The sequence below is a fragment of the Cherax quadricarinatus genome, chromosome 59 (assembly GCF_038502225.1).
Source record: "Cherax quadricarinatus isolate ZL_2023a chromosome 59, ASM3850222v1, whole genome shotgun sequence".
NCBI classification, from domain to species: Eukaryota; Metazoa; Arthropoda; class Malacostraca; order Decapoda; family Parastacidae; genus Cherax; species Cherax quadricarinatus.
Window position 1 is genome coordinate 22,352,678 of NC_091350.1, and position 18,353 is coordinate 22,371,030.

At 43.3% G+C, this 18,353-nt stretch overlaps 1 protein-coding gene across 22 annotated transcripts in view; it reads right to left on the reverse strand.

The window, feature by feature from the left end:
- LOC128698812 (carbohydrate sulfotransferase 11) overlaps positions 1-18,353 on the reverse strand; it is a 211,943-nt gene that overhangs the window by 42,640 nt on the left and 150,950 nt on the right. For all 22 annotated transcript variants that reach the window (XM_070097816.1, XM_070097815.1, XM_070097813.1 and 19 more), the window contains 2 exons: positions 5,009-5,095; positions 1,521-1,741 (listed from right to left, as the gene is read on the reverse strand). In XM_070097816.1, coding sequence (XP_069953917.1) covers positions 1,521-1,741; positions 5,009-5,095 — 308 coding nt within the window. The remainder of the gene's footprint in view (positions 1-1,520; positions 1,742-5,008; positions 5,096-18,353) is intronic.

An 18,353-nucleotide genomic window follows, 5' to 3' on the forward strand; every position in this document is an offset into this window, starting at 1 on the left:
CTTTGACACAGTTCCTCACTGAAGATTGGTGCAGAAGCTAGAGCATCAGGCGCATATAACAGGAAAGGCACTGCAATGGATCAGAGAATACCTGACAGGGAGGCAACAACGAGTCATGGTACGTAATGATGTATCACAGTGGGCACCTGTGACGAGCGGGGTCCCACAGGGGTCGGTCCTAGGACCAGTGCTATTTTTGGTATATGTGAACGACATGACGGAAGGGTTAGACTCAGAAGTGTCCCTGTTTGCAGATGATGTGAAGTTAATGAGGAGAATTAAATCTGATGAGGACCAGGCAGGACTTCAAAGAGACCTGGACAGACTGGACACCTGGTCCAGCAAATGGCTTCTCGAATTTAATCCTGCCAAATGCAAAGTCATGAAGATAGGGGAAGGGCACAGAAGACCACAGACAGAGTATAGGCTAGGTGGCCAAAGACTGCAAACCTCACTCAAGGAGAAAGATCTTGGGGTGAGTATAACACCGAGCATGTCTCCGGAAGCACACATCAATCAGATAACTGCTGCAGCATATGGGCGCCTGGCAAACCTGAGAACAGCATTCCGACACCTTAGTAAGGAATCATTCAAGACACTGTACACCGTGTATGTCAGGCCCATACTGGAGTATGCAGCACCTGTTTGGAACCCGCACTTGATAAAGCACGTCAAGAAACTAGAGAAAGTACAAAGGTTTGCAACAAGGTCAGTTCCAGAGCTAAGGGGAATGTCCTATGAAGAAAGATTAAGGGAAATCGGCCTGACGACACTGGAGGACAGGAGGGTCAGGGGAGACATGATAACGACATATAAAATACTGCGTGGAATAGACAAGGTGGACAAGGACAGGATGTTCCAGGGAGGGGACACAGAAACAAGAGGCCACAATTGGAAGTTGAAGACACAAATGAGTCAGAGAGATAGTAGGAAGTATTTCTTCAGTCATAGAGTTGTAAGGCAGTGGAATAGCCTAGAAAATGACGTAGTGGAGGCAGGAACCATACACAGTTTTAAAACGAGGTTTGATAAAGCTCATGGAGCGGGGAGAGAGAGGGTCTAGTAGCAACCGGTGAAGAGGCGGGGCCAGGAGCTAGGACTCGACCCCTGCAAACACAAATAGGTGAGTACACACACACACACACACACACACACACACACACACACACACACACACACACACACACACACACACACACACACCTGCATATAAACACAGAATTTCAATTTGCAATCGATATTTCTTTTAATTTTGAAATGTTAGTACAACTTATTAATAATGATTTTTAACACGAAGTACTGGAACCTTTTCAAGTATACGACAGTAAAACGCAACTAATTAACATTATTAATATCCTATCAAGCCAAAGCTCAAAGTCACTAGACAAGTTAACATAGTTAATGACCAGAGGAATCAAGATAACACCGTCTCTGTTGCAGTATAGTGAAAGCTAATCTCTCAGATGTACGTAATTTCTTCAGCCTGACCTAAGACACTCTCCCAGACTAGCATGTCTCACCTGGGGTACACGAGGCGGGCTAGTTGAACAGGTGACTTGTTTGAGCTGAGTAGTTCATCTTGTGTGTAGCCAGCTAGGAGATTGAAGTTCCAGAGCCAGGTGGAAGAAGCAGCTTTGAACACATTGCACCACACAAGTCCATACTCCTTGTTTATGAGGAATTCCCATGCGTTAATTTGATATTGCTCTGTGGGCTGGTCCAGCCCTTCCTTCGCACACATCTGTGGGGGGCTGACACCATCATTACCTAGTACATCTTTTTCCTGAATTTCTATAATAAATCTTCCCATCTGTTGTCTCTCTAAAATCTGACTCTTTAAAATCAATGTAGAGATTAAGCTCATATAAATCATGACACATATAGGGTCCCAACAGGAGAGCAGATAATGTAAATAAATTTGATAGCTTTATTACGCACCTCAAACTCATTCTGTGAGCGCTAGTCAAAAGATTAATAGTTTCAGGAACTAGTCCGCTACACTTTTTATTTTTTAGCTAGCTAAGATGCAGTAATAACGATTTATTTTCAATTTTATTGGTTCATAACCATTAGTAATGCACTGCCAGAACATTCATGAATTCAGTCACATAAACATTATCTTAAATTAGTGGGTAACATAGAGCCTTGGGAATAAGGAGCATTTAGGTTCGATCCAAAGAAGGGAAAGTTAAGGCCAGTTCCTTCACTGTCATCAAGGCAACTCCCAGGAAGGTTATGAGTTATTTACAATATCCAGTAATTAACAACTTATGGTTGTACATAACAAGCGACAGTGGTTATGAGTTATTTATTATAGGCAAAGTTGGAGTATTTTCCCAGAAGTGCTGATAATATTCTACTATGGATAAAATAAACATTGCAAGAACATTTTGAGTAATCTCTAAATACGTAATTATCTTCGCACTCCAGATCATAATAATATTGAAGAACAATAGTTCATTCAACAAGGTTTACATGTAGCCAAGTTTGTAAGAGTTAGCGGTGAAAACTCGTAAAGAAGTCAGTAGAAAAGAGGAAGCGGATCAGTAGTGTGTGATGCGCTATATAACAGAGTTCTTCTCACACGATGGCATGATGACAAACTGGCTGCTGCCAGTCTTCATATATTTCAGGCATATGATGTTCGGTTTAAGTTCTGTCTGTTTTATTGTCCTTAAACCACTAGCGGAAGGCTAAAGTTATAATGTACTCCTTCTACGGATGTACACGCTACTTCCTCTGTGAATGTACACGCTACTTCCTCTGTGAATGTACACGCTACTTCCTCTGTGAATGTACACGCTACTTCCTCTGTGAATGTACACGCTACTTCCTCTGTGAATGTACACGCTACTTCCTCTGTGAATGTACACGCTACTTCCTCTGTGAATGTACACGCTACTTCCTCTGTGAATGTACACGCTACTTCCTCTGTGAATGTACACGCTACTTCCTCTGTGAATGTACACGCTACTTCCTCTGTGAATGTACACGCTACTTCCTCTGTGAATGTACACGCTACTTCCTCTGTGAATGTACACGCTACTTCCTCTGTGAATGTACACGCTACTTCCTCTGTGAATGTACACGCTACTTCCTCTGTGAATGTACACGCATTTGTTAATTATTTATTCATATCATTCACTTGAATTAAACATCCAGCAACATAACCACTACTCTGGGACATAACAACATAACAACTACTCCTTGCCACAACAAAAACATAGCCACTACTCTGGGAAACAACAACAACATAGCCACTACTCTGGGAAACAACAACATAACCACTACTCTGGGACAAAAAACAACGTACCCACTGTTTTGGGACACACCATAACCATTGCTCTTGGACACAACAACAACAACAACATAACCACTACTCTGGGACATAACTACATAACCACTACTCTGGGACACATCAACATAACCACTACTCTGGGACACATCAACATAACCACTACTCTGGGACACAACACCATATCCACTACTCTGGGACACAACAACATAACCACTACTCTGGGACACATCAACATAACCACTACACTGAGACACATCAACATAACAACTACTCTGGGACACATCGACATAACCACTACTCTGGGACACATCGACATAACCACTGCTCTGGGACACAACATAACCACTACTCTGGGACACATCGACATAACTACTACTCTGGGACACAACATAACCACTATTCTGGGACACATCGACATAACCACTACTCTGGGACACAACAACATAACCACTACTATGGGACACATCAACATAACCACTACTCTGGGACACAACAACATAACCACTACTCTGGGACACACATCATCATAACCACTACTCTGGGACACATCAACATAACCACTACACTGGGACACATCGACATAACCACTACTCTGGGATACATCAACATAACCACTACTCTGGGACACATCGACATAACCTCTACTCTGGGACACATCGACATAACCACTTCTCTGGGACACAACATAACCACTACTCTGGGACACATCGACATAACCACTACTCTGGGACACAACAACATAACCACTACTATGGGACACACATCAGCATAACCACTGCTCTGGGACTCATCAATATAACCACTACTCTGGGACACAACAACATAACCACTACTCTGGGACACACATCAACATAACCACTACTCTGGGGCACATCAACATAACCACTACACTGGGACACATCAACATAACCACTACTCTGGGACACATCGACATAACCACTACTCTGGGACACATCGACATAACCACTACTTTGGGACACAACATAACCACTACTCTGGGACACATCGACATAACCACTACTCTGTGACACAACAGCATAACCACTACTCAGGGACACACATCAACATAACCACTACTCTGGGACTCATCAACATAACCACTATTCTGGGACACACAACAACATAACCACTACTCTGGGAAACATCAACAAAACCACTACTCTAGGTCACAACAACATAGCCAAAACTCTGGAACACACAACAACATAACCACTACTCTGGGACACATCAACATAACCACTACTCTGGGACACATCGACATAACCACTACTCTGGGACACAGCAACATAACCACTACTCTAGGTCACAACAACATAACCACTACTCTGGAACACACATCAACCTAACCACTACTCTGGGACACAACATTACCATTACTCTAGCACACAACAACATAACCACTAATCTAGGTGACAACAACATAACCACTTTTCTGGGGCATAACAACATAACCACTATTCTGGGACACAACAACAACACTGTGAGAATTAATCCACAGAGGTTACTATAAGTACACTGTCTACAATTTTGTCATAACTGTCTGGCTTCTGGCACAAGCACCTCACCAATGACAATATTATAGTTTAGGGTATTTATGAATGGCTGAGAATAGTTTACAGTTAAGGTGTTAACTTTAAATTAATGTATACATTTGATTGCAGGGAGCATTTGCAAGATGTTTAACCTGAGGGCTGAGAATGAGTCTCATACCTGGTGAAGGTGCTGTCTCCTGGCCTCCAGTCGTTGGATAAGTTCCGGTGAGGGAGACCATGTGGCTGGTAGAGTAGCTTCCTCGATCTGCAAGATCAACACCTCTTATTGACTCCATCTCCTTACCCCCCCTCTCACTTGTTGATCCAAGCTGCTGACTTCCACCTGCTGACCCAATCTGCTGATCCCATCTGCTGACTGCATCTGATGACTCAATCTTCTGACTCCATCTGCTGACCACACCTGTTGACCCCACCTGCTGAACCCACCTGCTATCCTGGTCGCTGACCCCATCTACTGACGTCACCTGCTTATCCCATCGTCTGACTTCCATCTGCTGACCCAGTCTGCTGACTCCCATCTGGTAACCCCAACCTAGTATTTGCTCACATCCTGACCCCAACATGCTTACCCCACCTCCTGACCCCACCAACTGACTTGACACAAACTTGACCCATCTCAATATTTATCAGATTATACAAAAAATTGCAAAAAAAAATAAAAATATTAGAAATCCCAACCACGCTGTCTTCACATATTCTAATACACTTACATCTATACACTTATATCTATGTCTCTTTCGTGAGTACTTTTTTAATACAGAGGTTTATATATATATATATATATATATATATATATATATATATATATATATATATATATATATATATATATATATATATATATATATATATATGTCGTGCCGAATAGGCAGAACTTGCCATCTTGGCTTAAATAGCAACGTTCGTCTTGCCATATAGGACAAGCGAAAATTTGTTAATGCAATAATTTCGCCAAAATCATTCTGAACCTAACAAAAAAATATATTTGATTGTGTTTGTTTAGTATTAAATTATTGTAAACGTATTTAAATTATATATAGTTGGGTTAGGCTAAAATAAATTGTTCTTGTTATAATAAGGTTAGGTAAGTTTTCTAAGTTTCTTTTGGTGCAAAATTAAAATTTTTTACATTAACATTAATGAAAAAAAATATATCTTTAAACGTATAAGAGAAAATTTCAGAAAAGGGCTTAATTTTAAATGAGTTTTTTCTAATTGATCAGTTTTACATATTCGGCACGACATATATATATATATATATATATATATATATATATATATATATATATATATATATATATATATATATATATATATATATATATATATATATATATATATATTTAAGATGAGGGGGTACTTGTACCTCCTCCCATGGGAGACTTAGGTCTCAGACACTCCCTAGACAGGAAACCAAGGCCGGGCCACCACTTGGAAAAGGCCCGGGCCGGGAAAATACCGGCGAATCTTTAATTGAATTGAATCGATACGCCGCTGTTTCCTAAGGTTGCCGTTGTGTCGTTGAGCACAATTCGATCGGTGGACGTCAGGTGGATTATGTGGATGGTTGGTCAGTGAGGTTGTATATCTCATGTTCACTGCTAATCAAGAATAATCAGTACGCTGAGGTCAGTGGTCACGTGTGGTCCTACCTGCCTAAGCTCTTGGGAGTTAGCGTGGGCTGTTACCAAGCACCATGGCTTGTTGTAGTGTTTTAGAATCTCAGGTTCAAGTGTTGAAGGAGATTCTACTTCTTCAGGAGGAAAATAGGAGGCTGAAGCTTCGCATAGATGAGTTTGGGAGCGAGTGTGAGAATGATTTAGCTGGTAAGGTAGGAATGGTCACCAGCAGTGATAATGGCAGCCGCTTTAAGTGGCAAGTGGTTCACAGTTCAGGAAGAAGGAAGATGAAGAGAGTTAATAAAGATGTGAAGGTAGGAAATCGATTTTCTGTTCTCCAAGACGAGTGTACTTCAGTGGTTAGTGAGGTTGAAGGTACCACCGATTCCTTTGCAAATCAAGGTAAGAATATTTTAATAGTAGGCGATTCTCAGGTAAGATATTTGGACCGTGCATTTTGTAATAGAGACAGAAAGGTCAGACAGAGAGTGTGTCTTGCTGGAGCTGGTGTTGGTGACATGGTCAGCAGGTTGGATAATATTATGGTAGGTAATGGGAACAAGCCCATTATCTGTCTTAGTGCTGGGGTAATGACATTGGGAAGGGCAGGAGAGAGGAGCTGCTGGATAAGTACAGGTCAGTCATAGAAGTAGTTAGGTCTAAGGGAGGGATCCCAGTCATATGTAGCATCTTGCCTAGAAAGGGAGTGGGCAATGAATGGATGTCTAGGGCAATTATTATAAATTGCTGGCTAGACAGGTACTGCAAGGAACTTGCAATCCCATTCATTGATAACTGGGACCTATTCTTTGGCAAACGTGATATGTATACAAGGGATGGGGTTCATCTCTCTGGGGATGGAGTGGTTGCATTAGCCAATTCAATTGAGAGGGCAATTTATGATTTGTCTAGGAATTTAAACTGATAGATTACAGAGGTATGGGTGTTTGTGGGAAACAATCAGGCTGCAGCATTAGGGTTAAAAACAGCAGTTATTACCGGGATACCTCAGGGATATGTTTAAAAGACAATATTCAAAATAAAGTTACTAGTAATGGCAAATCAATTGATCAACAAACAAAGAGAGATAGTAGAGGGCAATGAGTGGCTAGCTCCCTTACGGTTTACTATACAAATAGTAGGAGTCTAAGAAATGAGATAGATGAGCTAAAATTACTTGCAAGTGTAGGTAATATAGATATTATTGGTATAACAGAGACCTGGTTCAACCTGAAAGATAGAGAAATGCCTTCTGAATGCAACATACAGGGTTATAAACTATTCCACACTGATAGGGTCATCAGGAAGGGTGGTGGTGTGCCGATGTATGTCAGAGAAAATTTAAATTGTTGTCTTAGACATGATATAAGATTAGAAGCATCGAACACAGAATCTGTTTGGCTACAGTTTCTCGAGGGACGTGACAAATTAATTGTGGGTGTGATTTATAGGCCCCCAAACCTTGATAGGGAGGGCAGTAAGTTGTTATGGGACGAAATTCATAAGGCATCTAGATATGAAAATGTTGTGATAATGGGAGATTTTAACTTTAGACAAATTGATTGGAACAATATGACAGGAAGTCATGAGTCTAGTGACTTTCTTGATACGGTTCAGGATTGCTTTTTAGAACAGTTTGTGACAAAACCAACTAGAGGAAACAATCTGCTTGACTTGGTTCTTGCCAACAAAGATTCACTAATTAATAATCTTGAGGTTAATGGTGAGCTTGGGGAAAGTGATCACAAATCACTTAGTTTCAATATATCATGGAATTACCCAGATAACTGCAATCAAATCTCTGTCCCAGATTTTCGCTTGGCCGACTTCATGGGACTAAAAAATTACTTGGGTGGGCTAAATTGGGATGTCCTGACTATGGGTCAGGCAGGTGATCTTGGTTGCCAATATGACGTTTTTCAGAGCATAGTACTAGCTGCCCAGACAACTTTTGTTCCGAGTAGGGAAATTAGATCTAACAAAAATGATCCCAAATGGATGAACAATAAATTAAAACATCTCATTGGTCAAAAGAGAGGCATATATAGGCGTATCAAAAGAGGGGCTGGGCAGTTAGGAAATCAATATATTCAATTAAAGAGAGAAATAAGAAAAGGAATAAGAAAAGCAAAACGGGATTATGAAGCTAAGGTCGCAAGGGATTCAAGACTAACCCAAAAGGGTTCTTTCAGGTATACAGAAGTAAGATTAGGGACAAGATTGGCCCACTTAAGAGTAACTCTGGTCAGATCACTGACAGTGATAAGAATATGTGTGAAATTCTAAATACCTACTTCCTCTCAGTTTTCACCCAGGAAAATACTAGCGATATTCCTGAAATAATAGATTATGTAGAACAGGATGATAATAAACTATGTACGATTGCGGTAACTAGTGACATGGTCCTCAGACAAATAGAGAAACTAAAACCTAACAAATCCCCAGGTCCTGATGAACTGTTTGCAAGGGTGTTAAAGGAATGTAAAGATGAACTTAGCATACCTTTGGCTAATCTTTTTAACATGTCACTAAAAACTGGCATAGTGCCTGATAAGTGGAAAATGGCAAATGTAATACCTATTTACAAGGCAGGTGACAGGTCCTTGGCTTCAAACTATAGACCAATAAGCCTTACCTCTATAATGGGAAAATTTATGGAATCAATAATTGCAGAAGCAATTCGTAGCCATCTTGACAGGCACAGATTGATTAATGAATCTCAACACGGTTTTACAAAGGGGCATTCCTGTCTTACGAATTTACTAACTTTTTTCACTAAGGTGTTTGAGGAGGTAGATCATGGTAATGAATATGATATTTTGTATATGGACTTCAGTAAGGCTTTCGATAGAGTTCCTCACCAGAGGCTATTGAGGAAACTTAAGGCACACGGAATAGGAGGAGAAATTTTTTCCTGGGTAGAGGAATGGCTGACAAATAGACAGCAGAGAGTTTGCATAAATGGGGAGAAATCAGCATGGGAGCACGTCACAAGCGGTGTTCCTCAGGGGTCAGTGTTGGAGTTTAATATTGACAAATGCAAAGTTCTAAGTGTTGGACAGTTAAATAACCATGCCACATATAAACTAAATAATGTAGATCTTAATACTACTGATTGCGAAAAGGATTTAAGAGTTCTGGTTAGCAGTAACCTAAAACCATGACAAGAGTGCATTAGTGTTTCCAATAAAGCTAACAGAATTATTGGCTTCATATCTAGAAGTATAAATAATAGAAGTCCTCAGGTTGTTCTTCAACTCTATATATCCTTGGTTAGGCCTCATTTAGACTATGCTGCTGAGTTCTGGTCACCGTATTACAGAATGGATATAAATGCTCTGGAAAACGTACAGAGGAGGATGACAAAGATGATCCCATGTATCAGAAATCTTCCCTATGAGGATAGACTGAGGGCCCTGAATCTGCACTCTCTCGATAAGCGTAGAATTAGGGGGGATATGATCGAGGTGTATAAATGGAAAACAGGAATAAATAAAGGGGATGTAAATAGCGTGCTGAAAATTTCCAGCCATGACAGGACTCAGAGCAATGGTTTCAAGTTGGAAAAATTCAGATTCAGGAAGGATATAGGAAAGCACTGGTTTGGTAATAGAGTTGTGGATGAGTGGAAGAAACTCCCGAGTACAGTTATTCAGGCTAAAACGTTGTGTAGTTTTAAAAATAGGTTAGATAAATACATGAGTGGGTGTGAGTTGACCTGACTAGCTTGTGCTGCTGGGTCTGGTGCAGTGCTCCATCCTTGAGTGGAGATGGGTCATTGGGATAATCCGAGAGGTGGGTCATTGGTCTAATCCGGGGGGGGAACATGGACCTGCTCCGCTTGGGTCAGTAGGCCTGTTGCAGTGTTCCTTCTTTCTTATGTTCTTATGTTCTTAATACTGTAATCCCAAGACTAGGAATTACAGTAAACTCTCAATGTATGTACACTACAAAACATGCACTTCTGGGTGCATGTCCCAGGTGAAGTAACTAGCGTCTCCATTTGCGTCACCAACAGCTACAAACACTGGTTCATTCATTCATTAGAGATTCACCGGTACTTCCGGCCCTGTTCATCTCCATATGATGACCCGGCTACAAGCACTGGTATAAACTCAGGCTTGTTGAGTTGCTCAGTAGGCCTAAACTATTCGATTGTTCCTTGGTGGGTAGTGAGGCCTCCTAAGCCAGTCTCGTACTTGGATCACCGTACAATAAGCTTGTCCTGCAGAGCTTCGTTTTGTATGTATACTTGTCTAATAATCTGTTTGGTTGTTGTACAAAGTGATATAAAATATGGTGAACCCGGTGTATCATAATTTTCAAAGAACTTATGAAGCTGAACTCTCTTTTGATGTGTGGTGATAGGAATTAAATTTATTCTCTAGCCTTTGAATAACTAGCACTGCCCACTAACTACTGAACTAGTGCTTGTGAAAGGTAGCACTAAGAATTAACTAACGGGTGTTTGGGCTATATGAAAAAAATTAGTGGAAGGAAACTGATTTTACAAAATATGACATTATGATTAATGTACATATCTAAAAATTTTACAGATATTTTACATTTCATAACTGGAGTATACCTAGAGAGAGCTTGGGGGTCAATGCTCCCCCAGCCCGGTCTGAGACCAGGCCTCATAATCTATAAGATTTGGATAATACAACAGACAATCTTAAAAATACAGATAATACTAAAATCTTTGTTTTTTACTCTTCGATTTTACCAAAAGAATTAATGTATGTCTGGGTTCAAGTGCGTGTATTTTGTACACTATAGACTTAATATTACCATAAACCTGGTTGATTTAGGTTCACTTTCGTATTGATTCAATTTGATGGGAAGACTCAAATTATTTTAATTAGTCGAAGGTCTCAAAACATTGTTATATACGAATCATTACTTAATTTAACCAAGAAGATATATTTGTGGTAATAAAGAAATTCTGAAGAATTACATAAGTAAATTTTCCAGAAATGTGCCCAGAGGATTTCCCACAGTGATAAGACAAGTGTGTCTAAAATTATCAGTATTGAAAAATTCTTGTTCGTAATGTTGTCTCACTACCGTTTTCTTACTTTTACTGGAAGATTCAGATTCAAGTTTCAACGAGACTCACTTGAAAACGTTTACATTTACTGTGAATGAAATTTACAAAACACTCGGCCTGCTTCCTGCACAAATATTGCCTATTTAACTGACTACTCAATCTAAACATGCATATACCTGGATTCTTCCTGGTTTGTGTTCCGGGGGTCAAAACCCCCACGGCCTGCTTCCCGACCAGGACTCCGGCTTGATCAGAGCCTGATTAGCCAGGTTGGTACTGCTGGCCGCACGCAGTTCAAAGTATGAAACACAGCCCGGCTGATCAGCAACTGACTTCAGAAATCTATCCAGTTGCCTCTTGAAGAAGGAAGGGGTCTATTGGTAATTCTCTTAATGTATTGTAGGAGGCTGTTATAAAGCCTAGGGCTCACTGCACTGTGTTGTCTCTCATGCACTCCTGTTCTTCACTTGGGTATTTCGCATTGTCTGTCGAGCCTCTACTCTAGCTTTTGTAGGAGTGAGTTATGTGTGTAAATTTGGGAACAATCCTTCTAGGAGCTTCAGGTGTAAATTAGGAGGTATCTCACTTTCATTCAAAGGAGTACAGAACAAAGACCTCCAATGTTCCCAGTAATTTAGGTGCTAGACTGAACTTATATATATATGCAGTGAAGATTCTCTGTATGGTCTCTAGATCTGCACTATCGCCTGCCTTTAAGGAGGGTAAAACTGCAGATATTCCTGCCTAGAGAGAATAAACGACTTAAAACTGATCATTATTGGCCAGGCATTCCTTATTTTGAAGGTTCTTATTATCTATCCAGCTGTCAGTTTCCTCGCAACTGTTATAATGATATTGTTGTGATACTTGAAAGGGAAATTCCCTGACATTATCACTCCTAGATCTTTCACATGATGATAATTAGTTTTACATCCCGTTTCAGCTTTTACTTCTTCGATATTTCCCCAAATTCTTCAATACTTATGCAGCTCCAAGTTAAGAAGTATAGGAATAATTACAGGAGGTTCACATACACACGATGAACAGGAAATAAGGGAAATTATAAAAGATCAATATCAGCCGATCTTTAGTAACTAAATGAAAGCAGAGTGGAGAATACTAAAACTTTTTCATTCCATCTGAAGGCCACGCAGACCAACTAACTAATATTAGTACTAGCCTCGCAGAGTTGAAAAAAAGAAATGGAAGACATACCCACCTATATAGCATCTGGACCAGGTTCATGGAATTAGCAAATTTTATGAAAAAAAAAAAATGGAAAGTACCACTAGCTGAGACAGACAAGTGTGTTGCTGAGACAGACAAGTGTGTTGCTGAGACAGACAGACATACCCACCTATATAGCATATGGACCAGGTTCATGGAATTAGCAAATTTTATGAAAAAAAAAATGGAAAGTACCACTAGCTTGAGGGTTCACTATTCTTTGGAGAAAGAGCCTGGATGTTGCTGAGACACATAAGTGTGTTGCTGAGACAGACAAGTGTGTTGCTGAGACAGACAAGTGTGTTGCTGAGACAGACAAGTGTGTTGCTGAGACAGACAAGTGTGTTGCTGAGACAGACAAGTGTGTTGCTGAGACAGACAAGTGTGTTGCTGAGACACACAAGTGTGTTGCTGAGACAGACAAGTGTGTTGCTGAGACACACAAGTGCGTTGCTGAGACACACAAGCGTGTTGCTGAGACACACAAGCGTGTTGCTGAGACACACAAGTGTGTTGCTGAGACACACAAGTGTGTTGCTGAGACACACAAGTGTGTTGCTGAGACACACAAGCGTGTTGCTGAGACACACAAGTGTGCTGCTGAGACACACAAGTGTGTTGCTGAGACACACAAGTGTGTTGCTGAGACACACAAGCGTGTTGCTGATATCATGTGGGGGTTCGAACACGTGGATAGGGTAAAGTAATACTCACGTAGGCTGGAAGTACGTATAATTATAACGGTAAGTATGGAAGATCCAAACAGCCGTGACCTGCCTCCTTGCTCACTCTCGTATAACTGACCGCCCACAGTACCCATATGTGAGGGGGTCTTTGAAATACTGCTGTGGTCAGCGGCAATATGAATATAGACAGTGACTCAGGCAGAGACGGTTGGTAGTGAGTCATCTACTGGTACACTGGTTACTGGTAACTGGTTACTACTACTGAGACTGAGACACACAAGTGTGCTGCTGAGACACACAAGTGTGTTGCTGAGACACACAAGTGTGTTGCTGAGACACACAAGTGTGTTGCTGAGACACACAAGTGTGTTGCTGAGACACACAAGTGTGTTGCTGAGACACACAAGTGTGTTGCTGAGACAGACAAGTGTGTTGCTGAGACACACAAGTGTGTTGCTGAGACACACAAGTGTGTTGCTGAGACACACAAGTGTGTTGCTGAGACACACAAGTGTGTTGCTGGGACACACTAGTGTGTTGCTGAGGCAGACAGGTGTGTTGCTGAGACACACAAGTGCGCTGCTGAGACAGACAAGTGCGCTGCTGAGACAGACAAGTGCGCTGCTGAGACACACAAGTGCGCTGCTGAGACAGACAAGTGCGCTGCTGAGACACACAAGTGCGCTGCTGAGACAGACAAATGTGTTGCTGACACACACAAGATATGTTGCTGAGACAGACAAGTGCGCTGCTGAGACAGACAAGTGCGCTGCTGAGACAGACAAGTGCGCTGCTGAGACAGACAAGTGCGCTGCTGAGACAGACAAGTGCGCTGCTGAGACAGACAAGTGCGCTGCTGAGACAGACAAGTGCGCTGCTGAGACAGACAAGTGCGCTGCTGAGACAGACAAGTGCGCTGCTGAGACAGACAAGTGCGCTGCTGAGACAGACAAGTGTGTTGCTGAGACACTTGAAATAAGACGATGTGGTAAGGAAGTCACTGGGTTGTTGTCGCGCTGGGTTGGCGGATGAAATCATGGAGGCTTCCCAGCGGAGTGTGTGGAGATCAGAACACGTCCTGGGGGTCGGTGACTAAGTAAGTAAGTAAGTTTATTCAGGTATACACAAATACAGTTACATAGAATTATCATACATAGCAGCATATGTGTAGAGAACCTAGGATAACCCAAAAAAGTCAGACAGAGTGACAAAAGTCTGGCCGGAAGAACACGGAAATCGCACGGAGAAAGGGACAGAGGTGTGCAAGTGTACTCACCTAGTTGTGGTTGCAGGAGTCGATTCACAGCTCCTGGTCCCATGTGGGAAACATGGTGTGTGTGCATGGGAAACACTGTGTGTGAGTGGGAGAAACACGGTGTGTGAGAGTGAGAAACACTGTGTGTGATTGTGGGAAATTCGATGTGTGTGAGTGAGAAACACTGTGTGTGATTGTGGGAAACTAGGTGTGTGTGAATGTGGGGAACACTGCGTGTGAGTGTGGGGAACACTGTGTGTTAGTGGGGGGAAAGACTGTGTGTGAGAGTGAGAAACACTGTGTGTGATTGTGGGAAACACGGTGTGTGTGAATGTGGCAATCACGGTGTGTGTGGGTGTGGGAAACACGGTGTGTGTGAGTGTGGGAAACACGGTGTGTGAGTGGGGAACACGGTGTGTGAGTGTGGGAAACACGGTGTGTGTGAGTGTGGGAAACACTGTGTGTGAGTGGGGGAAACACTGTGTGTGTTTGAGAGTGAGAAACACTGTGTGTGATTGTGGGAAACGCGGTGTGTGTGTGTGTGAGAAACAAAGTGTGTGTGAGTGTGAGAAACACGGTGTGTGTGAGTGTGAGAAACACGGTGTGTGTGAGTGTGGGGAACACCTTGTGTGTGAGTGTGGAAAACACTGTGTGTGTGAGAGTGAGAAACACTGTGTGTGTGAGAGTGAGAAACACTGTGTGTGATTGTGGGAAACACTGTGTGTGTAAGTGTGGAAAACACGATGCGTGTGTGGGAAACACTGTGTGTGAGAGTGAGAAACACTGTGTGTGATTGTGGGAAACACGGTGTGTGTGTGTGTGTGTGTGTGGGAAACATGGTGTGTGTGGGGGGGAAACACTGTTTGTGTGGTTTAGCGACACACAACACCGAGGCAACCTAGCACAGGCAGACTGGAACGTCTGGAGTTTACCTGGAGAAAGTTCCGGGGGTCAACGTCCCCGCGGCCCGGTCTGTGGCCTGACGTTCCTGGCTCGTTTTAAAGCTAGAGAACCAGGTCCTCTACCGTTGCTGCCCTAGCGACTAATGTTAATAGTGACTGCGATGGTGTGATGAAATGTGTAGGCTGTGTAATGATATGCATAGGCTGGGTGATGACATGTGTAGGCTGGGTGGTGACATGTGTAGGCAGTGTGATGACATGAGGAGTCTGGGTGATGACATGTGTAGACTGGGTGATCACATGTGTAGGCAGTGTGATGACATATGTAGACTGTGTGATAACATAAGGAGGCTCGGTGATGACATGCGTAGTGCAGCCTGGGTGATGACATGTGTAAGCTGGATGATGACATGTGTAGTGTAGCCTGGGTGATGACATGTGTAAGCTGTGTGATGACATGTGTAGGCTGTTGCATATGTGTCTTACCTAACAACATGTGTAGGCTGGGAAATGAAATGTGTAGGCTGGGTAATGACATATGTAGGCTGTGTGATGACATGTGTTGGCTGGGTGATGATATGTTTAGGCTGGGTGACGACATGTGTAGGCAGGGTATAACATGAGTAGTCCCTAGAAGCTGAATAGTGACACACGAAATCGTAATGACACGATTGCAAACAAACCATACCACGGGCGGGATTTGAACCCGCGGTCAGAGAGTCTCAAAACTCCAGACCGTCGCGTTAGCCACTAGACCAGCTAGCCACAATAAGATTCGTCCAACTAGGTATATTTCTACACCATAGGAAGGTTAGCATAGGCACCACTGTGACCACAAATGCAAGTTTTTAGAGACGAATCTCCAGCTAGCGTGGCCTTGACGAACTCTAGCTCAAGTCCCCTCACTGCCGTCAACACGACTCACGAAATCGTAATGACACGATTGCAAACAAACCATACCACGGACGGGGGTAGAACCCGCGATCAGAGAGTCTCAAAACTCCAGACCGTTGCGTTCAAATCCCGCCCGTGGTATGGTAAGCTGAATAGTCTCTACAACCTGAGTAGTCCCTAGCCCCAGAGTAGTCCCTAGCCCCGGAGTAGTCCCTAGCCCTGGACTAGTCCCTAGCTCCGGAGTAGTCCCTAGAACCCGAGTGGTCCCTAAAACCTGAGTAGTCTCAGGTAATCAATTGTCCCGGAGTAGTCAAGAGCCCCGGAGTAGTTCCTAGAACCTGAGTAGTACCTAGCCCCGGAGTAGTCAATAGCCCCGGAGTAGTCCCTAGCCCCGGAGTAGCCCCTAACCCCGGAATAGGCCCTAGAAACTGAGTAGAACCTAGAACCTGAGAAGTTCTATCCCTGGAGTAGTTCCTAGCCCCATAGTAGTCCCTAGAAGCTGAGTATTTCCTAGCCCCGGAGTAGTCAATAGCCCCGGAGTAGTCAATAGCCCCGGAGTAGTCTCTAGCCCCGGAGTAGTCTCTAGCCCCGGAGTAGTCTCTAGCCCCGGAGTAGCCCCTAACCCCACAATATGCCCTAGAAACTGAGTAGAACCTAGAACCTGAGAAGTTCCTAGCCCTAGAGTAGTTCCTAGCTCCGTAGTAGTCCCTAGAAGCAGAGTATTTCCTAGCCCGGAGTATTCCTTAGCCCCGAAGTAGTCCCTAGAAACTGAGTAGTCCTTAGCCCCGGAGTAGTTTATAGCCCCGGAGTAGTCCCTAGGCCTGGAGTAGTCCCTAGCCCCAGAGTAGTCAATAGTTCCAAAGTAGTCAATAGCCCCGGAGTAGTAACTAACCCCGGAATAGTCCCTAGAACCTGAGTAGAACCTAGAACCTGAGTAGAACCTAGAACCTGAGTATTCCCTAGCCCCGGAGTATTCCTTAGCCCCGAAGTAGTCCCTGGAAATTGAGCAGTCCTTAGCCCCGGAGATGTCCATAGTCCCGAAGTAGTCTCTGGAAATTGAGTAGTCCTTAGCCCCGGAGATGTCTATAGCCCCGAAGTAGTCCCTGGAAATTGAGTAGTCCTTAGCCCCGGAAATGTCCATAGCCCCCGAGTAGTCCCAAGATCTGGAGTAGTCCCCAGCCCCAGAGAAGTCAATAGTCCCAGAGTAGTCAATAGCACCGGAGTAGTCCCTAACTCCAGAATAGTCCCTAGAACCTGAGCAGAACCTAGAACCTGAGTAGTCCCTAGCCCCGTAGTAGTCCCTAGAAACTGAGTAGTCCCTAGCCCCGGAGAAGTCCCTAACCCCGAAGTAGACCCTAGAAACTGAGTTGTCCCTAGCCCTGGAGTAGTCCATAGGTCTGGAGTAGTCCCTAGCTCCAGAGTAGTCCCTAGCTCCAGAGTAGTCCCTAGTTCCAGAGTAGTCCCTAGCTCCGGAGTAGTCCCTAGCTCCAGAGTAGTCCCTAGTTCCAGAGTACTCCCTAGTTCCAGAGTAGTCCCTAGCTCCAGAGTAGTCCCTAGCTCCAGAGTAGTTCCTAGCTACGGAGTAGTCCCTAGCTCCGGAGTAGTCCTTAGCTCCAGAGTAGTCCCTAGCTTCGGAGTAGTCACTAGCTGCAGAATAGTCCCTAGCTCCAGAGTAGTCCCTGTCTCAAGAGTAGTCCCTAGCTCCAGAGTAGTCCCTAGCTCCAGAGTAGTCCCTAGCTCCAGAGTAGTCCCTAGCTACGGAGTAGTCCCTAGCTCCGGAGTAGTCCTTAGCTCCAGAGTAGTCCCTAGCTTCGGAGTAGTCACTAGCTGCAGAATAGTCCCTAGCTCCAGAGTAGTCCCTGTCTCAAG